At 49.2% G+C, this 21,357-nt stretch overlaps 1 protein-coding gene across 7 annotated transcripts in view; it reads left to right on the top strand.

Moving 5' to 3' along the window:
* The first annotated feature begins 770 nt into the window (after positions 1–770).
* The window catches only part of SMTN (smoothelin), an 80,051-nt gene continuing 59,464 nt past the window's right edge, over positions 771–21,357 (top strand). For all 7 annotated transcript variants that reach the window (XM_060269543.1, XM_060269542.1, XM_060269546.1 and 4 more), the window contains exons 1-2: positions 771–873; positions 2,543–2,739. In XM_060269543.1, coding sequence (XP_060125526.1) covers positions 2,689–2,739 — 51 coding nt within the window. In that variant the 5' untranslated portion in view covers positions 771–873; positions 2,543–2,688. The remainder of the gene's footprint in view (positions 874–2,542; positions 2,740–21,357) is intronic.

The following is a 21,357-nucleotide window of genomic DNA, read 5'->3' as shown; positions in this document are numbered from 1 at the left end:
GGACTGAGGTGTTGTTGTGGTGGAAACACTCTCTCAGGTTCGCACCGCTCCAACCTGCACTACAGCGACAATAATGCTGTCCTACTTTGCAGGGCTGTTGTCATAGCTGCCAAGTTATCCCTTTTTTAAAGGGATTTTCCCTTATGCTGAATAGGCTTCCTCGCGAGAAAAGGGAAAACTTGCCAGCTATGCAGGCTGTTGTTGAGGGGGCTGCCTTAAAAGATATTTGAATGCTTTTAAAAAGCTGCTAGTCATGAATGGGAATATTTAGTTGATTTGATGCTTGCTTATTGCTCTTCCAACAAAATTAACAACCGATAGCAAAAAATAACATATACGTAGAACCTCTACTTATACAGTAAATGACATTCCCATCATCAGTATAACATTATTATAATTTGGAGAGGAAATATATGCAAAAAGCAAATAAACAATTAAGGCAATTCAACAATAAGATACAATAACTCTAAGCAGCTTGTCAGAAATTAGCTTTCTCTTAAAAAACGTCGTTCAAGCCTGTCGTTCAAGCCTGTGGAACTCCCGGAGTGCCACCTTGAACTACAACCCCCAGCATGCCAAGCGGGGAAGGCGGGCTTACAGGCATAGGAAGGCGTGGCCACCCAATTGAATTGAGCCAATAGCGCAAGGCGGAGAGCAGTTACGCGAGCGGTCGGAGCCAGATCCGACCTGCGATTGGTCCATTCGAGAAAATCGGGGCGGGGCATTGAAGGAGGAGGCTGGGATTTGGCAGCGCGGCACGGGTTGCTGGCTCAGAAGTGCTTTGAGAGCCGGAGGGACCGGATCTGTATCGGGATTTGAAAAGTGCATAGGGGAAGAGTTTGGCTCCTGCATGGCTCTGCCGGTTCTGCCGAGGTGCGTGCCTTGTTCTTGGTTGTGTGTGTGTGTGGGGGGGAGGGAAGCAAATAGTTAATCCGGATTAATGTGAGCGGGGGGGGGGAGAGTGAATGGCTAATCCGGATTGGGAAGGGTGTGTTGCCAACCTAAAGTGGGTCTTTATTGAGAGGGAGAGAAATCAACGGGTTAACTGGATTCGGGAACCGCAGTGGACTAGATCCGGATTGCAGAGGATGTGTGAGGCTAGTAGATCCGGATTGAAGAGGATGTGTGTCCCAAATCTGGACGGCGCGTCTGATTTGTCGTCGATAATCCTGAAAATGGGTGCGCAATTTGGACAACGGTTTCAGAAAAGCTTACACATTTAAGCGCTACTAAAGAGATGTGGTGTATGTGCGTGTGCAATGAAATACCTTAATCTAGATTAAATGGGGTTTCTCACCCAACACCTCCCTCCTATATGTACTTGCTATTAACTTCGTGTGTTGCTGCCCTTTCCTGACACCTGGTTTTGGGCCCCTGAAGTGTGTGTGGAGTGTGTGTGTGGACATCGGTTGGCACTGATCTGGGAGCTGCAGAAAGATTTAAAAGTTAGCATTCACTTGCTTTTTCACTATTTTAATAGTCACCGTGCCATAACCATGTGGACCTTCTATCTCTCGATCTATTGAGCCTTGATGGTTTCTTGAAAGACCTTGCATAACTGCACCTTAATCTGCATGTGGGCTATGCCCCCATCTTTCCCACGGATACTTTTAAAAATAATGACTTAAATCAATATACACTGTATATTATTTACTGTCTTTTGACAGCTCTGGATAATATAACTCTGGGTCAGCCTGCTCGATCCTCTCAACAACCCTGCGAGGTAGGCTTGTGTAGAGGATGCAACATATCAAAGGGAGTCTGATGTCTGAGTAGGCACCCAAAGCCTCTTTTTCCTGGTCCAAATCAGTTCCCATTCATTTCTTATCAGCCCTGTGTTACCTCGTGTGTCTGGAGATATATAATATCTCTCTGTGTGTGTCAGTGATTACACCACCCCGGTAAGTATGCTGCCTGGCCGTTTGTCACTCCCAATTAAAATGAAGCAATTTATTGTGAGTAGTCAGTTGCGCCGACTTCTGCGAGGCTTATTATTCCTGAGTCAGCCCTTTTCTCTCTCTCTCCCCCCCCCAAATATATATATAAACTGTTGGGTGTCTGGGTGGGCAAGATGCTAGCTGGCCCGCTGCCTTTGTGGCGCGTTTGGAATCGGTATGCGTCTGAGCTGGGTGGAAAGCTTTTTCTCCCTGATGAGTTGAGAAACTCTGGCGCTCTGCTTGAGGCTCCTTGCCTGGCCAAACTCTTGGAAAACGGAGTTGAGAGACAGGGAGAGGTCTCTCTCTCTCTCTCAGTCTGGGGTTCTGTGTCTTGAGGGACTCATCAGAGTTTCCTGGAAGCCAGTTGGCCGGTGTGTGTGTATATGAGAGAGAGAGAGATCTACGGTGATCTCCGCCAGGGCTGGCGTTCAGACGGTCTCCTTTTCCAGTTTGGGGATTAGCAGCCAGTGAATCTGGCTGCCATGACTCCTTTTGCCTTTCAACACCCTGTTTAATGACTCCGGGGGAAAGACCTCCCAATTATTATCTCTTTCACTGCCCCCCCCCCCGCCCGCCTAACGCAGCTGTGGTTTGTTCTCTTCCAGAATTCCTCCTTCGAGCCGGCACTTCGGATGCTGAGCGGGCCACCCTCCCAGAGTTTGCAGACGGAAGCGGTGCCTTGAGACCACTGCGAGGGTCTTTTTTTTTGGTGGGGGGCAGAAGGTGGGAAGCTGGACGTTGACCGGGGGACATGTCGGAGGAGAGGCTGTTAAGCATGGACGAGGGGGCGCTCCGGAAATTGGTGAGTTTCTCCTGGGATGCCTGCGCTGTGGAAGGTGCCTGCAGATTACTGCAGAGGATGTAAGAAAGTTTTGCCTATCTATTGCTGGCTGCTGGTGGATTAAGAGCACCACTTCCACACTAGGGATTGTTAGGAGTGAATGAAACTGCCGATATAACACAGAGGTGTGCAAATCTATGGTGCAAGTGCATTGGGAGCACCGTGTACGGTTCTGGCCGCCTCATCTCAGAATGGGTATTGAAAACTTGGAAAGGGGCAGCTGAAATTATCAAGGGAGTGGAGCGACTCCCCTAGGGGCGGGGAAAGGTTGCAGTGTTTGTGACTTTTTAGTTTAAAGATAAGGCAAAATGCGCTCGACTCCGGCTTGCGGGTTTCCCACAGGCATCTGGGTGGCCACTGTGAGAACAGGATGCTGGACTAGATGGGATACTGGTTTCATTCAGCACTGTTCTTCATGTGCTCTTAGAGTCCAGAGTGAAGCCAGGGGGCTTTAAAGAGTGCCTTCTCCACCCAGCACCCTTCTTGCTTCTCAGAGCCTGGAAGGTTTGCAGATCTTTGATGCAAGAACAACGGAGGGTTTTTTTTTTGTGTGCGTTTGTCTTTCACCATGGAAGTCCAGGTGGTGTATTTTGGGGCCTCCAGGTAGTCTTCTGTCCATGCACAGGCTAGAGTGTTTGGAAGCACCTGCTTTGCAGGCAGAAAGTCACAGGTCCAATCCTTGGCATCTCCAGGTAGGGCTTGGAACATCCTGTGGCTAAAACCCTGGACAGGTGCTGCCAGTCAGTGCAGACAATACTGAACTAGATGGACTCAGTGGTCTGATGCATTGCATTGAAGGTCTCTGGCTCAGTGACAGAGCATCTGCTTTGCATGCAAAAGGTTCCAGGTTCATTATCTATAGAGTTTCCAGGCAGGGCTGGGGCTGTTCTGTTCTGGAAGCCTCAGAGAGCTGCTGCCAGTTAGTGTAGACAATACGGAGCTAGATGGATCAATGTTCTTAGATTTGTCTAATGTTGGCAATAATGTGTTCTTCCACCATGAAATGGGAGAAAAAATAGTACTACTACTAGGAATAATTTTATTATTTATATGTCACCCATTTGACTGGATTGCCCCCAGTCTAAGTAATACTCAGAATAGGAGATCCAGTAAAATGAATGGGCAATAGTTCAGCGGGTTTTTTATGAATACAATAAAACTTGGATATTATTATTATAAGATTATTACTTTTAAAAATCCTTAATGAAGGCTCGCAGGATGGTTTGCCTTGCTTTCAGGCTTAGAATCTTGACTGTACACGGCGCAAAAGGAAAATGGACTGGGGGGGGCAGAGGAAATAGTAAGCAGAGTCTGGTACAAGTTCTCATGACCACCTGAAGTGAAAAAGCTCAAGGTGAGACACCACCAAAAGGTGCTGGTTTCCCTGTTGCATCAATGGAGTGGTCGTGCATCCCTTCTCTTTCTTCCTTGGTTTATCCTGATGGAGTGGCTATTGCTGCCAGGTGACAGCTGATGGAGGGAGGAGCCCGGCTTCTCTGCAGAGCTGGTAGTGGCCCATATAAATGAGCTCACATTTGAAAATTTGAGACCATCGTATACCAAGTCAGTCCATCAGTCCCATCTAACCCAGTACTGCCTACACTGACCAGCAGCAACTCTACGGCCGCTTTCCTCAACCTGGTGTCCTCTAGATGTTTTGGACTGCAATTCCCATCAGTCTCAGCTGATGTCATGGGTGCAGAATTCTGCACCTGCCAAGGGAGCTTATTGAGTGCACCATGCTTCCAAATATGCACAGAAGAAGGGGCCAATCCTGACCTCTGTTTAGAAATTGTAAGCCACCGGACGAGGGCTGGGAAGGAAAGGCAAGGAGCAGGCTCCTTGCAGACGAACTCAGCTTGCCAATACAGTGGTACCTCAGTTTAAGTACACAGTTGGTTCTGGAAGTCTGTATTTAAACTGAAGCGTACTTAACCTGAAACAAAGTTTCCTATTGAAAGTAATGGGAAGTGCATTAATCCATTCGAGACGGGTCCGCAGAGTATTCAACCTGAAGCGTACTTAACCCTTAGCTGCCAAGTATCCTGTTTTTTGTGGGAAACCCCCGGATTTTAATCCGTTTCCCGCTGTTCTCCCGAATGGAGAAAAATCCCGGAAATCCCCCAGATTTCCTACCTGCCAGGGAGCCTCCATTTTGGGTGCCACTCTTCCCATGTGTGGGCACCGGAAATCGGGCAGAGCGGCACCGGAAGCCGCTTCTACGCATGCCCAGTGGCCATCTTGGTGCTGGGCATGCATAGAAGCGACTTCTGGTGCCGCTCTGCCCGATTTCTGGTGCCCACACATGGGAAGAGCGGCCCCGGAAGTTGCTTCTACGCAACTTCCGGTGCCGCACCGCTGCTGATCCCGCATTTTTCAGCGGGAGACTTGGCAGGTATGACTTAACCCGAAGTATGAGTGTAATTGGTTCTGGAAGTCCGTACTTAACCTGAAGCGAACTTTCCCATTGAAAGTAATGGAAAGTGGATTAATCCATTCCAGACGGGTCCGCGGAGTGCTTAAACTGAAAGTACTCAAACCGAAGCGTACTTAAACCGAGGTATGACTGTAATAGACTTGAAATGCAACATGGACTCTGGTAAGCCCAGCTCCAGCCTGGTGCCCTCTATATACAGTTATCCCATAACTAACACACATTTAACTTGTGCACATTCAGCTTTACACGCGTGGCAACTTAAAAAAATAATAATTAAAAAGGGGGTGTAAAGAGGACATGCATCTGGGCTGTGTGTGTGTGTGTGTGTGTAAACTTCGGTACTCCCTACCGCTATTCATCTCAATGTGTTTCAATTATACCTGATTTTGGCTTTAGGTGTGATCCCCGAAATGTAACCTTGGGCAAGTTGAGGGCTTGCTGTATTGCTGGGCTGTGGTTCCCATCAGCCCCTGCTTCATATGGCTGGGGCTGATGGGAGTTGTAGTCTAACAACATTGCCAGGCTATGTTCTGCCTCCACGATGGCTGTGTTCTGCTTCCAACTGAATGCATGTTGCTGGGAATCCCAAGTGAGGAGACTGCTGCTGCTGCTGCGGTGCTCAGATCCTGCTTTTAGGCGTCGTATCTGGCTAGGGTCGCTGTGAGAACGGGATGCTGCACTAAACAGGCCTCTGGCCTGATCCAGGAGGACTCTTTCAGGCTGGGGAAGTAGAACCCTCTTAGGCAACAGGAATCCGTTGGTTTTATGGCCGGCACGTGACGTTCTTTCCTCTCGTAAAAGTTTGCCAGTTTTGCATCTTCTGTAGGTGTCCTTCGCCTGCCAAACCAGGCGGGTGCCTGGCACCCTTTGAAAATGAGCCGTCCCTGAGCCCATTTTGACTCACCTGGTCCCTGGAGCCGTTGGCCTCGAAATGAGCCGATGAGCTTTACAAGGGCTCTTTGTGTGCCTTCCAGATCATCTTCTCTCTCTCTCTCTCCTTCTTTCACTGTGCCAAATTCCGTTTCTAGTGCCCTTCCCTTCCCAGGAGGGGATGTACATCATTCAGAGCTGGAGAAGGAGGTTGGAACCTCTCTCTCTCACTTTCTCCTGGAGAGACTTCTCCCTGTTGTACCTCTCCATCTCCCCACCCATCCCCTTTGGATAAGAGCTGTCTGGAGATTGTTTAGGGCTGAGCATCCCACCTGGAGAGGTGTTGGGTGGGTTGGGAGAGGCAGAGGCTGTTGGCTACTGCGCTAGTTCTAAAATAGTTGGCCTAGCTGTGTTTCTCAGCTGTTGTTGGATTACAACTCCCACCATCCCTGAGCACTGCCACTGCTAGTTGGGATGTTGGGAGGTGTAGTCCCAATGATTTGCCTTGCGGCACGCAGAAGCTCCAGGGTTCAATCCGTAGCGTCTTGAGGTAGCGCTGGGAAAAGACCCCCCCCCCGCCTCTAACACCCTGGAGAGCTGCTGCTAGTCAGTGTAAACAACACTGAGGTGGAATCTTGAGCTCAGTGGAGCTTTGCATGCAGAAGGTCCCGGCTTCAATCCCCAGAGTGGTTTAACTGTCAGTCCCTCTTCCCAGGGGACTCTGGGAATTGTAGTTCTGTGAGGGAGAATAGGGGGAGTCTCCTGACCACTCTCAGCACCCTTAACAAACTACAGCTCCCAGGATTCTTTGGGGAAAGCCATTCCTGTTTCTAAAGTGCTTTGAATGAATCCTAGAATTGTAGAATGGAAGGGACCCTGTGGGTCATCTAGTCCAACCCCTGCATTGCAGGAATATGCAGCTGTCCCATACGGGGATCAAACCTTGGCATAATCAGCACCACGCTCTAACTAACTGAGCTGTTTCCTCAATGAATAGTGTAATGTGGCTGAAGAGCAGTTATTCTGGGTTTAATGGTATGGTTGGAGGCTACCTCCCCAAGCAGTTGCATGTTGATGTTCCCTGCAATAGACTCTTCCTTCGCAGCCCCCACAAACTTGCCTCTATCTGGGTTCTATGGCTCCGTCTTGTACCACCTCAAAACTTAGTGCAAGTAGTGTCAGGGCTGAGCGTGAGCTGTGAACCCCAGCTTCAAATCTCACGTCATCTGTGCTGGAGGTAGCCCTTTGTCCTCGCAGCTCTGTCCAATCTGTAATTTTATTATTCTTTAATTATTCTTCATTGAATTTATATATAGTGGTACCTTGGTTCTTGAACGGCTTGGCTCCCGAACAAATCGGCTCCTGGACGCCGCAAACCCAGAGTAAGTGTTCCGGTTTGCGAACGTTTTTCAGAAGCCGAACGTCCAACTCAACTTCCGCTTGAGTGCAGGAAGCTCCTGCAGCCAATTGGAAGCTGCACCTTGGTTTTTGTAGGGTTTCGGGAGTCGAACGGACTCCCAGAATGGATTACGTTTGAGAACCAAGGTACCACTGTACCGCCCTATACCCAGAGGTCTCAGGGAAGAATATGGAAAGAATAACAGCATCCTACCTTATAGGATCATTGTATTACTACTACTACTACTACTACGTTTATATCCCACTTTTCCTACAAGGAGCTCAAGGTGGTGAACATGATCCCCCACCTCTCCATTTTATCATCACAACAACCCTGCTATGTAGGTTATTCCGAGAGACGGTGGCTGGCCCAAGGTCACCCAATGAGCTTCCTGACTGAGTGGGGATTCGAACACTGTTCTCCCAGGGCCTAGTAGTCCAATGCTCTAAATGTCAACTATTTACAAGGCACTTGGGGACACTTGAGCTGGGCATTTACAAATGCCAAATCGTGCCGCCTTATAGTTCACGCCATCCTTTTCCTACCTTGAGGTACGCTTCGTCCCATTGCCTGCTCTGAGCACCTTGGGCTGTTTATGCGCTGGCCGCCGGTTTGCCCAGAGGCAGGTGACCGGCACACCGTGTCCTTGTGTTTTCTGCTATCTCCCATTCTTCTTATTTGTTTGCACAAGAGTTGTTCTGTTTGTCCGTTTTGCTGCTACGGAGAGTCGTGGCAGATACCGACTTCGCGGGCGAAAAAAGCCTGTTCTGTGAGATGCTTAGAAATACAACCTGCTAGCTTGATTTATCCTACAGCCCGAGTGCCAAAGAAGCTTTTGCCTAGAGGCCCCTTAAAAACTTGGTGACGTGCATATAATGCCAGGTTTCGGTTAACCAACAACCCTCGCTTGGCCCCCCCCCCTTCCTGCCATAACAAGATTAGTTTGCCTCAAGCTGGGAACACACTGTGATCAGGACCTGTGCTAATTCTCAGCTGTCTTCTCCCATCGTGTAAACGTACTACCTTCTGGGATGGTGCAAAGAAAGTGCTGTTTCAAAGAAAATTGCTCTGTGGTTGCCAGTCCATTGACCAGAGGATGTGTGATTCTCAGGCTCCATCCCTAGGCTTTGCAAGCCTTTCTTCTGCACAGGTTTACTCAAGAGTTGGCCGTATGTAAGACAAACCTTCTCCATCAAGCCAAATGACCCTTTTGGTCCAGGATTTTCTGCTCGCAGTGACCCACCAAGATACCTATGGGAAACCAGCAAGCAAGATCTGAGCACAATCTCCAGCTGTTTCCAGCAAACTGGTCTTCAAAAGCATTACTGCTTCCAGCTTATGGAGACAGCATAGCCATTGTGGCTTGACAGCCTTCGTGGATTTGTCAAAACCTCTTTTATTTTTTTTGAAATCATTTTTATTGGTTTTACAAATGCAAAGCACAAATAAACAGATTTTTTTAAATATATATATATATAAAGAGATTCTCTGAATCTCGAGACTCCCCCCCCCTCCTCTCCATGGGGGCTCGTTTTAAACATTTACTACTGACCCAGGTGGCGCTGTGGTTAAACCACTGAGCCTAGGGCTTGCTGTTCAGAAGGTTGGCGGTTCGAATCCCTGTGATGGGGTGAGCTCCCGTTGCTTGGTCCCAGCTCCTGCCAACCTAGCAGTTCGAAAGCACGTCAAAGTGCAAGTAGATAAATAGGGACCACTCCGGCGGGAAGGTAAACGGCGTTTCCGTGTGCTGCTCTGGTTCACCAGAAGCGGCTTTGCCATGCTGGCCATATGACCTGGAAGCTGTACGCCGGCTCCCTTGGCCAATAATGCGAGATGAGCGCGCAACCCCAGAGTCGGACACGACTGGACCTAATGGTCAGGGGTCCCTTTACCTTTTTATTATACATTTATCTTTTTATAACTGCCCACTGATGGATAAAATCAGATTAATTCTCAAAAAATGTTTGGTCAGGGGTCCCTTTACCCCTTTACCTTTACTGCATATTCACCCATACTCCAATTTTTATATCAAACCATGGTAATTTTTACACTGCAGGTGAAATCAAAACCTCGCTTTTGTTTCCATCTGCTTACAGTGGTCTCCTAAGTAACTTATACATTTTCCCCATTCTTTTATAAAGTTTTTGTCCTCTTGGTTTCTGAGTTTTCCAGGCAGTTTTTCATGTAAGGAGCAACAGCCGCCCGGATGCTACTAGCCCAGAGATGGAAAGAAGATAAAGTCCCTACCCAGAGAAGAATGGCAAACCAAGCTGAGGGACTATGCTGAGATGGCAAAACTGACGGTCAAAACCCCTTTTAAAGCCATCACTGTCTCCTGTGGGAGGGAGTTCCACAGTCTCTGTGCTGTGTGAAGGAGGACTTTCTATCCAGAATATCCAGCTTCCTTGGATGTCTCTACCAGTTCTAGTGTTAACGAGGGCAGGAGAAAACCTTTTCTATATCCACTCTGCACACCGTGCATAATTGTGTATAAACATCTCCTCTTATTTGCCTTTTTTTCCAAACTAAAAAAACCACGAAATGCTGCAACCTTTCTTCATCTGGGAGTCGCTCCGCCTCTTTGATCATTTTGGTTGCCCTTTTCTGAATGTTTTCCAGCTCTAAAATATCATCTTTGAGCTGAGGCGATGAGGGCTGACAATCGGAGGCAAGATCAAGACCTGTTTTTTTCCTAAGAGGCTGGAGGCAGAGTTCGAAATTAGCCAGGTGCCAGGCGCATTTTGCGACCGGCATGGGTCCAACTGCGACCGCGTGGAGATCTCTGGGTGCCAGGTTGGCAACTAGGGAAAGCAGAATGTCACTTAGAGAAGGATCTGAAATATTTTCCTTTGTTTTATTCTGGATTGTTATATTGGATGTTTCAATGTGTCGTCAGCCGCTTTGAGATTTGTTCTTTAAAATATAAAGTGGTATGGAAACGAAAACAATACACAGCATCCCATTCAGCTCAGCTCTTTCTTTTTAGAACCATAAGGACTAGAATCCTAATTTCTTTTGAGGGTAAAGGATGTAGATCTGTGAAACAGCGCCAGCCTTTCAAACAAGGTCCCCACATTCAAGCCTCAATATCACAGGATCCTATTCCTGGGCAACCTGTTTCTCTGTGGCTGAGGGAGTGTCCCTGGTTGCTGATTTGCTGCTGGGCCACATTCAAGGTACCTCTGCTAATTCACAAAGCCCTAAATACATTGAGCCCAAAGTCCCTTAGAGACCTGATTCCTTATGCTCCACCTCTGTCCCCGAGATCCTCTGATGGGACACTTTCACTGCTCCCCCACGTGGCCCCTGCAGTTTGGCTGCCCTTCACCAGGAACTGAGCCGGTGGCAGGCCTTGCCCTGTGGAACTCCCTGCCAGTAGAGGTTCAGCAGGAACCATCACGTGACTTTTGAAAACTTGGTTTAGACTGGACTTTGCAACATGATCTTTTTCTTTTAATCGAATCAGTCTTTGTTTTGTTGATGATGGTTGTTTATGGTTTTTACCGATCGCTCTATGTTTTGTGAGCTCCCGTTGCTCGGTCCCAGCTCCTGCCAACCAAGCAGTTCGAAAGCACGTCAAAGTGCAAGTAGATAAATAGGTACCGCTACAGCGGGAAGGTAAATGGTGTTTCCGTGCGCTGCTCTGGTTCACCAGAAGCGGCTTTGTCATGCTAGCCACACGACCTGGAAGCTGTACGCCAATAACGCGAGATGAGCGCCACAACCCCAGAGTCGTCCGCGACTGGACCTAATGGTCAGGGGTCCCTTTACCTTTACCTATTTTTGTCGATTTTATCTGTACGTTGGAGTCCACCTTGCTATATTATGAATCTGTAAATAAATGGATTAACTTAAGGAGATAGATTTAAACTGGGCCTAAGTCGTACGGCATCTGCCTTGTGCATAGAAGATCTCTGGTTCAGTCCTTCGCGTCTCCAGGTAGGTGTGGGAATGTCCTGGAGGAGATGTATCCTTGACATGACCCAGCAGGGATGTTTCCGTAGGCTGACAACTCTGAGGCTGTGTGTGATTGGCTGGAGAATGAGAACAGGTGCGCTGGGGCGGCTGCTTTTTCAGGAAGTCGGGCAGAGAGGTGTGCCTGGGATCCGGCGTTGGCCACCTGCTCCTCTGTGCCCTTCCCGGCAGGCACACAATATTATTTGCAGAATGAGATGATGGGCTGTGGTGCCAGCAGGCTGCCCTGTGGAGGAGACTCCCTGTAGGGATGTGAATAGATGCTAGGATATATTTGAAACAAAATAAAAAAAGTTCCTTCCAAGGTACGACTGTATATATATTCTGGGTCGCTGATGAGATGAAGAGAATAAATCGTGAATTGTTGGTTTTGACTGCACTTTAAATATCCCACCCTCCCTCTCCCCGACAAGGCCCAACAGGGCCTGTTTTTGGGTTCAGTTGAAAATGTAAAGCCTAGAGATGGGAAGGCCTGGAACCCCCCCCCCCCCCGAAAAATAGGGGGGAGGGAGAAATCCAGGTTTTCCCCCACTCCCCCCCATTTTTCCGTTTTTTCCCCAGGCCTTCCCATCTCTAGAAGCCTGCTCCAGAGGGCTCTCGTTCTGTTTGGATGGTCACACATGAAGCAGAATTGCGGAATCGCAGGCCTGCGTGTGCTAACCTACCTGCTTGCTCTTATGTCTTGATCAGCAGCCTCATAGCTGGTCGTCTTTTGGGTATTTCAAGAGACGAAACAAAAAACAGTGTGGCTTTGAAACCAGTGGCTGATTCAAAATTACATCTCCTTGTTGTAAAGCGTAGACTTAAGACCTGCTCCTTCAGACTCAGGAACTACTGTGCAAAAAATTTTTTATATCATAGAATCACAGAGTTGGAAGGGATACCCTGAGGATCATCTAGTCCAACCCCCTGCAAGGCAGGAATATGCAGCTGTCCCATACGGGGATCGAACCTGCAACCTTGGCATTATCAGCACCCACACTTTAACCAAATGAGTTATCCAGGCACCTTAAGAGGTGCCCGGATGCATAACAAACAGACCAGCTTCCCCAGATCTTCCCTTCTGTTCCAGAACAGCCTTGAACCCAGACTCTGTTGCCGAAATAGTATAATGGAATATGATGTTTGATTCAGTTTTCAGTTTAAAAATGGAAAACTCTGGTTCTAGTCCTCATTAAGAAGTGTACCGGTACATTCCAAGGAGCTCTGTTGTTCAGCTTCTGTTTCTACAGTGCTTGACTGTCATATGGGTTAGCTGTCGTTTTACAGCAAAGGAGGGTTCAAGAACCAATTGTTTCCTGGAATGGCATGGAAGTTTTGCCAAGAATCGTCTTGTAGTTCCTCGGCTTCTTTCCCCCTAAATCTCCAGCACCCTTTAATTTTGGCTTAGTGTATTGGGGTTGCCTATGGGGAAATCCTTGCTTGGTTCTGTGGCCTTTAAGGTATGTGCTGGGTAGCATCTCAGTATTTCTTCCCCCAGCCTAGCCCCTACCTCTCAGGGTTGTTGTGAGGACGAAATGGTGCTCTTAGTCGCTCTGTGCTCTGAAAACAGGCTTTCTCTAACCTTCTCGTAGGTCTTCGTGTTCAGCAGGTCAAAGATTTGGTCGGGTAGTTTTAAAGCATTACCTCAGCTCAACAAAAAACTTTAATCATCAACCAATCTGATACTTATGTTAGCTCCAAAAGTAAATAGTTACAACTCTTTTAGTGTGGAAACAATGAAATTGCCTTTTAAAAATGTAGCTGCTATAATTAGGATTATTACGACTCAATTTATAATGTGCCAACAATTTTGTGCAAAGTTTAAAAAGCAAGACAGTATATTAATTTAATCTACCTTTTTAAACAATGTTAGAGAAGATATAAATGAGAACGCTTTCCCTCTTGGCTCAAAAGCCCACATCTGCCTGAAGTTGCAAAATTAGTAAGAAAGAAGAGGAGGAAAATTAAACTGAAACAACACGTAGCTGTGTCTACTTAACGCAAAAAGCCAGTTTTTAAAGCCAATTTTAAAGCTGTAAGCCAGTTCCTTCAAAGCAGCACCGAAGCTTCATGGAATATGTTTACAATACTGTACGTGACAATTAGCCCTACCTGTTCTCAGTCGCAGTTCCCTTGGAGTGACCTGGGAGGCGAGTTCAAAAGCTGCCCTCCTTAAGCCACAGGTATAACATTATTTACTACATTTATATCTTGCTTTTCCGCCAATGAGCTCAAGGTGGTGTCTACCTGGTTCTAAAAAAGACTCGGTTAAAGGTCCACAGTCAGAAATTACTTTTCAGCAAATATTTTTATTCACAGGTTTTCAAAAAATGCAGGCAACAAACATTTAAGCAGATTCACAGTACAACTGTTGCAGTAGTGGACAACGTGAAGTCAAGGAGTTTACAGTTTTGCAGTGGAAATGATTTATTTGTTGCAAAATAACAGCCGAACAACATTGTTATTGATCCGTGCGGGTTTATTTATTTTTTTTTTTTGCTATCCAGCCCCATGATGAAATTGCGGAGGGTTAGAATTCCCCTGCCCCACTGGGACCCCTGGCCTTTAAGTGGTGGTGGGGGGGCTTGGAGGGCTCTCCCTTGTTATTTTGATCCTGCTCTCTGTGAACCTTTGGAGACTGGAGGTTGGTCTTATTTCTTCACTCAGGCTAAGAGGGGATTAGCCCATATAAGGAGAAAACTATGCTCTTTCCTTCTCTATTTTTCCCCTTTCTCCCTTTCTCTTCCTTCTCTCTCCTCTGCTGCCCTTCAGCCAGGTTTCCTCCCCTCCCCACCTCTCTGCCCCGTCTTTACCCATCCTGTGCTTGCATTCCTCTGCCCCATTGCCGCCTCCATACATGCCCCCCTCCAAATACCAGCAAGTTTCCCCCTATAACTTTTTTTCCTGCCAATGCATTCCTGAGGGCTGGGCATGGAGGGGATTGTGTCTGCTCCAGCAAAGGGTGGGTGGAAAAAGGGGAAAGGGTTGGTGCGCAGCTGCAGTCCTTGGCAGATTCGGGATGAGTCAGCATCGCTGACTCTGACTGGCAGCAGCAGCAGCTCTCCAGGGTGTCAGGCAGGGGGTGTTCCTAGCCCTACCTAGAAATGCCGTTGGGAATGGGTCCAGGGAATCCTTCTACACCAGTACACGCAAAGCAGATACTTGGCTATCTGTTGGCCCATCTAGCTCAGTGTTGTCTGCACTGACTGGCAGCAGCTCTCCATGGTTGCAGGTGAAGGACATTTGCAGCCCTCCTCGGAGTTGCCAGGGATTTTACCTAGCACTTTATGCATGCAAGGCAGATAGATGCTCTAGCTGTGCCCCATTTACTGATTCAGACCATTGGTCCATGTAGCTCAGCACTGTCTACACCAGGGGTTGGCAAGGCTTACCTCGCCTGGGCCAGTTCACTCCAGCGGAGATCCCTCCGTGGGCCAGATCGTGCACGCACACCTGTGATTTCCGGCGTCTGCATCTGCTCAGATGCGATTTCTGGCGCTGCAGAAGCGAGTCCCTGCGCCACACTCGTTTAGCGCAGCGGGCGGGGACTCGCTGACCGGGGGCTTGGTTTGGGGGCGGCTTGTGGGCCGGTTAAATGACCCCCGTGGCTGCTTGTAGCCCATGGGCCTTAGATTGCCTACCCCTGGTCTACACAGACTGGCAGCATCTGTCCAGGACTTCAAGCAAGGGCCCTACCTGGACATGCTGGGGATCAAAACTGGGACTGTCTACAGTATTATTGTTATTATTTATTTATTATTATTATTAATAATTATGCAAAGCAGATGCTCTGGCACTGAGCCACAGCCCTTCTTTCTGCTTCCTACCTAGCCAGGTAACAAGGCCAACCCCCAAGGGGTGGGGAGAGAACAGCTTAAGTCCCTTTTCAGCCAGGTGGGGTGCAAGATAAGGAATTCTGAGTTGTTACCTGTTTGGTTCTCCTCCCTCCCTCCACCTTGCTTGGGGCTCACCTGTTCACCCAGCTAGTTGGCGAAGGGAAGACCGACTGGCACACCTGCACAAGCTGCTTCCCGGAACTCGCATGCCACTGCTTTGGCTGGCACAGGGCAAGGTGCTGGCTGGGTGCCACCTGTCCTCGGGTTGGCTGGTTTGAATGCCTCTTTTGTCTCCCGTTCACCTTGAATCAAGGGCCCCAGGTTGCAGCCGCCCCACCTTTGGGTGGGGAGGAGCAAATGTGGGGTGTGGCAGGCCACCTTTGCTTCCGGGAGGTGTCTCCCTGCAGAAGGGAATGAGGGTGGGTTAAGTTCCTGAAACACTTCCCCTCCCCCTTCCCATACTGCTAGTGGGGTGGATTATAGCATTTTTGTAGGCAGCTGGGTTTGGGCTTTTTCTATTCCAGGAGGGAGTGAATGGTTTTTATCATCAATATGTTAAATGATTATTTTTTAAAAAATATTGTTTTAATAAAAGACCGAGACTGGCCCAAGGTCATTCAGAGGGGTTTGTGGCTGAGTGGGGGATTCGAACCCTGGTCTTCGAAGCATACCCGTCAACTCCCGGATTGAAAAATCAGGGATCAGCAGCGACGCAGCACCGGAAGTCGCTTCTACGCATGTCCAGACATGCGTAGAAGCGACTTCCGGTGCCGGCGCTGCCCGATTTCTGGTGCCCAGACATGGGCAGAGCGGCACTGGAAGTCGCTTCTACGTGTGCCGCTCTGCCCGATTTCCGGTGCCCAGACATGGGCAGAGCGGCGCCCGAAACTGGTTCTGCGCATGTCCAGACATGCGCAGAAGGAGCCTCCCTGGCCGGCAGGAGCTGCTTTGAAAATCCGGGGGAATTATGGGATATTTTGCCATTCGGGATTACAGCAGGAAACTGCTTTAAAAATGGGGGTTTCCCGCGAAAAATGGGAGATCGGCAGCTATGTCTTTGAAGTACTAGCCCTGTGCTCTTAAGTGCTGTGTGTGTGTCCACACTGGCCCTGTCAGTTTCATTAATTTCAGTGGGGTGTTTGCTCTAATCAGAGGTTTTCAACCTTTTTCGGTCCACGGCTCCCTGGACCAACTGCATTCTTTCTGTGGGGCTCAGGAGCCCAGTTGTGTCACCCCTTGCCTGCAGAGCAGGCAGCCGCTCACCCTTTTTCAAACACCCTCCCTTGTGGAGTGCTCCCTCTTCCTCCTCTCCCCTCTCCTTGGGAGTCCTCTGGGCAGCTACAGCTACCGCCCCTGGTCTCTGAGCTTCTGCCCCTGCCCCAAAGAGGGGTGCCTCCTCACACTGCCCCATGGGGGCCTGAGATGCACATCATGGCCAGGCCCAGAGGCACCATTCACCTGGGGAGCTTGTAGCCAGGGCTGCTGCAACAAACAGGTGTGCAAGCCTTTGGGAGGCAGAGACACAAGAGGGCATCAGAGGAGGGAGGGAAGGAAAGAGGGACCGAGGCCAGTGTGGCCTGCGGCACCCCTGACCAACATTCAAGGCACCCCAGGGTGTCACAGGACACTGGTTGGAAACTGTTACAGAAAAATAGAGGTGGTTGGCTTTTGCTGCCCAACTCCCCAAGGGACTGTGTCCCCTAAGTATCGGTCAGAGATGAATGGATGGAGGCAGGAGGCAGTGAAAGCAAGGCAGATCTTTATTTTTCTGTTGCAACAGAGTTCCCTCCCCTCCTAGCAAGGAGGCAAAAGAGACCCAGAACTTCTATTTTAAGGGTTTGCATTTTGGCGTGGAGAAGAAGGACATCCTCTCTACAAACAGTCAGAAATTACATCTCACATAAAGTGGGGTTGCTGTGGCTCAGGCAGGCCAAGGTGTGATATTCTTGAGGATTTAGCAAGTTTTACATAGTTCCAGACACAGTTTACACAAAACATTAGCATATCATAAGACATTTAGGATGCCAGACATCCCTCAATGCAGAGCATCTGGGCAAACAATGACATAGGAAAGGAATCCCTTCAGGAACTTCCCCTGTTTGCTATCTGCCTACCTGTTCTCAGGCAAGGAGGATTAAAGAGGCAGAGGAAATATTGAGAGTCTTTAGCAGAGCCAAGATGGCTTTTGGATTGCTCTCTTGTACTGTTTTAGACATGGCTTTTTACTTATGTATGTGTGTTTACCGTGTGCAATTATCAACATTTATTCTATACAGTCGTACCTCGGCTCCCGAATACCGTGGGAGTAGATCGAAAACCCGGAAGTGAGTGTTCTGGTTTTTGAACGTTCTTTCGGAAGCTGAACATCTGGCGGGGCTTCCACGGCTTCCTGCAGCCAATTGGAAGTCGCGTTTCGGAAGCCGAACAGACCTTAGAATTCCTATAACAAAACAGAGTAAAACTTAGTTGAAAAGCGCTCACAGGTCACTAATCTCTCTCTCCTGCTGTTGTCCAGGAGAGCTAAGTGGAACCTCCAGGGTGAGGGCAGTGTACCAGAGTCTAGGAATGTACCATTCTCAAAAGGAGGGGTGGCTGGCTCCCCCCCTCGCACCCCATCCTTTTGAAGCTCCTGCCTGTGTGGGATGCAAATCTTGTTCCCAAGATGCTCAGCTACCTCCAGCCTCTGTGAGTCTGAGTCCAGGAATGCCTGCTTGCAGTGGGAGAAGGAAGTGGGTGGGAATCGCTTTGGAATTCCAGCCTGGATAATTCGAGTTGGTGAATTAAGCACCACTCACTGGGGCCTGGCTTTGCTTAGCCGAAGGGCAGTGGTGGCAAATGGTCACAGTCTTGTACCTGGATCACACCAATACACACTCTCCAGCTGTAACTGCGCATCTTTGGACTCCCCTTCTCCTTCATTTTGGGGTGCATGTTTTCAACCCCCCTCAAAAACTGCGAGCTGTGGAAAAAAATATAAGGGAATTCTTTGCAAAGTCCCATGAGAATGGAGTGGTTTTTTTTTTTATAAAAAAGAGGGCGGTGTGGGGAGAGAAACTCAATTGTGCTTTCTTTTTCTTTTACGAGGTTCTTCCAGAACTGGTACAAAGGCAAAAAATGATTTGTGAATGCTTAAAAACAAAAGGAAACTTAAAGGCAGTTGTGAAATAAAACTACTTGAATGCGGTAAAAGTCTGGGGGGCGGGGAAGTTTTCCCCACTCACTTTTTACGTACTTCTTATTCCAGTATGAGATTGTGTTTGCCTTTCAGGGCTGATGGGAAATTTACAAAAATGTTGACTCTGTGCACACCACATGTTTAAAGCACATGGCCTTTTCCCTATGAAAAACAACCCTGGGAACTGTAGTTTACCCTGTCATGGCACACTAGTTCACGGCACCCTTCACAAACTAAGTTCTCAGGATTCCTTTTTCTTTTTTTGCAGGGGACTCATGTTGCTTTGAAGTTATGATGTGTATGCAGCCTGGATCAGCCCCCAAGTCCCACTGCAGGGCAAATGGAGGGCAGGCGGTGGTTTTAGCTGGGGTGTAGGAAGAGGGTTATATCTGGCGGGAGTTCTCTAATAGATGCACGGCTAGAGAGGTCTGGTTTGAAGCTTGCTCCGGCTCGGCCTACCTTCCAGGGCTGTTAGGAGGATAAAAGGGGACGGCCCCATGCTCCTTGGAGGAAGAACATCATACAGATGTGGAATGCTATTTCATTTTTGGAAAACTCATACATTATAAGGTCTAGTAAAGTTAAAGGTAAAGGGACCCCTGACTGTTAGGTCCAGTCGCGGACGACTCTGGGGTTGCGGCTCGCTTTATTGGCCGAGGGAGCCGCCGTACAGCTTCCGGGTCATGTGGCCAGCATGACTAAGCCGCTTCTGGCGAAACCAGAGCAGCACACGGAAACACTGTTTACCTTCCCGCCGGAGCGGTACCTATTTATCTACTTGTGCTGCTGTGCTTTCAAACTGCTAGGTTGGCAGGAGCTGGGACTGAGCAACAGGAGCTCACCCCGTTGCAGGGATTCAAACCGCCGACCTTCTGATCGGCAAGCCCTAGGCCAGGGGTCTGCAAACTTTTTCAGCAGGGGGCCGGTCCACTGTCCCTCACTCAGACCTTGTGGGGGGCTGGACTATATTTTGAAAACAAATATGAACGAATTCCTATGCCCCACAAATAACCCAGAGATGCATTTTAAATAACAGGACACATTCTACTCATGTAAAAACATGCTGATTCCCGGACCGTCCACGGGCTGGATTTAGAAGGCGATTGGGCCGCATCCGGCCCCCGGGCCTTAGTTTGGGAACCCCCGCCCTAGGCTCTGTGGGTTAACCCACAGCGCCACCCGTGAAGTTATGTGTCTGCAAAAACCTGAGCCTGGGTTACACCTATCCATATTAGCCTGTTAAGTGTAGGCCGCTGGTGTTTATACTGCCACCAGAAAATAGGCAGTGCCTTTTTTTAATGGCCTAACTCCCCATCTAAAAGTACTCAAGATTCCCCCAAGTTTATCAGTCAGAGGCGAATGAGCGCAGGCAGTGAAAGGAAGGCTGATCTTTATTAAGAGTTCTGGTAACAATACAGACAGACAACAGAAAATCAAGAAATGCACATCTGGGTGAAAGGAAGGTCCCTTGTCTGAAAGCATCGGAGGCTCCTTGCGTCGGCTGCTCCGACATCTGGATTTTGCTTCTCAAGGCACTGCTCCCCGTTGCTCTCCGCGCCTGGTCTGGGAAAACAGCGGCGTCTTGGCCCTGCAGAGTCCTGCTTGCCTCCAGCTGCCTCTCCGCCTAGCTCTAACTCCCTGCTTTAAATTGAGGCCCTGTTTTTCTAGGCCGGCCGCTCGTAACCGTTAATTTCCTGCCTGGCGGGGGAGCGTGAGCCGGGGCCGCAGCATGTCCTGTTCTTCCCAGGGCGCGCAGGGCAGCCCGGGACGCCGAATTCTCCCTGCGCGCTCCTCTTGGAATCCGCTCTGCGGCTCCCAGCAACCTCTGGCCGCAGGGCAGGGCTGGCCTGTTGGAGTTAGCAGGGCCCGGAGGGCTGCCTCTGGCCTCCGCCCTCCCTGGGCTGCTTACGTGGCCTTGGGGTCTCTCTCTCTCTCTCTCTTTTTGTGTGTGTGCACATTTGACGACTGCCCTTCCTACCCCCCTCCCAATGTTGGAACTGCTTCCCCCCCACCCGTCAAAACCAAAACCTTTCCAAAGCATTTCACATCCGTCTGCCTCGGACCCCTGGAAGCCAGGCAAGTCCGAAGTTTCTGCCTGTTTTTCGTTTGTCTGTTGGGTAGGGGGTGACGGTTGCGCAGCCTTGAAGCGCTTGCGAAAGGTCCCAGGTAGGACCGGGAGAGACTCCCTGCCGGAAATCCGGCAGAGCTGCTGCCAGTCAGTGTAGACAGTACTGAGCTAGATGGGCCAGTGGCCTGGCTTGCTATAAGGCACCTTCCAATGTTCTCACTTGGGGGAAGGGATGTAGCTCAGTGGTGGAGAGCATCTGCTTGGAATGCAGGGGATCTCCAGGTCGGCCTTGCTTCATAAAGCACTGGAGGGCTGCTGCCAGCCAGTGCGGTCACAGCTTTCTACCTTCCTAGGAAGGCTTTCCCCCCTGGAGTGTAGGAGGAGGGCAACCGAGGCAAAGAACCACACACACTTGCGCTGGCTGGGGGAGTAGACCTGGCAGGGGCCGTGGTAGCGCCAACTAGCCCCTTCTCTCAATCCTCTTGTAGGTATTCAGAGGTAGACTGCCACTGGACCTGCAGGTTCTACTGCCCTAATAGTGGCTAAACGATCCCTTCTCCATGCATTTGGTCTAATACCCTTTTAAAGCCGGTGACCTTCACTCAGCACATCTTGTGATTGCAAATCCTGTAAATTAATGATGCATTGGGCAAAGATTGCCCCCCCCCCCTGCTCGTGTATATAGAGGACTGATTGGGTGGCAAATCATGAGGGTTAATCATGAGTGGGCTGGAGAAACTCGGAGCAGGGAGCTCATCTCTTGGGTGTTTTAAGGGGGCACCAAGGCTGTGCGAAGAGTTCTGAAGTGGGTCTGTGCCACCTCTCGGTGCTCTGGTG

This window comes from Zootoca vivipara, chromosome 17 (genome assembly GCF_963506605.1).
Source record: "Zootoca vivipara chromosome 17, rZooViv1.1, whole genome shotgun sequence".
NCBI lineage: Eukaryota > Metazoa > Chordata > Lepidosauria > Squamata > Lacertidae > Zootoca > Zootoca vivipara.
The sequence above is the reverse complement of the archived record's forward strand: the minus strand, read 5'-3'. Positions and strand labels throughout refer to the sequence as shown.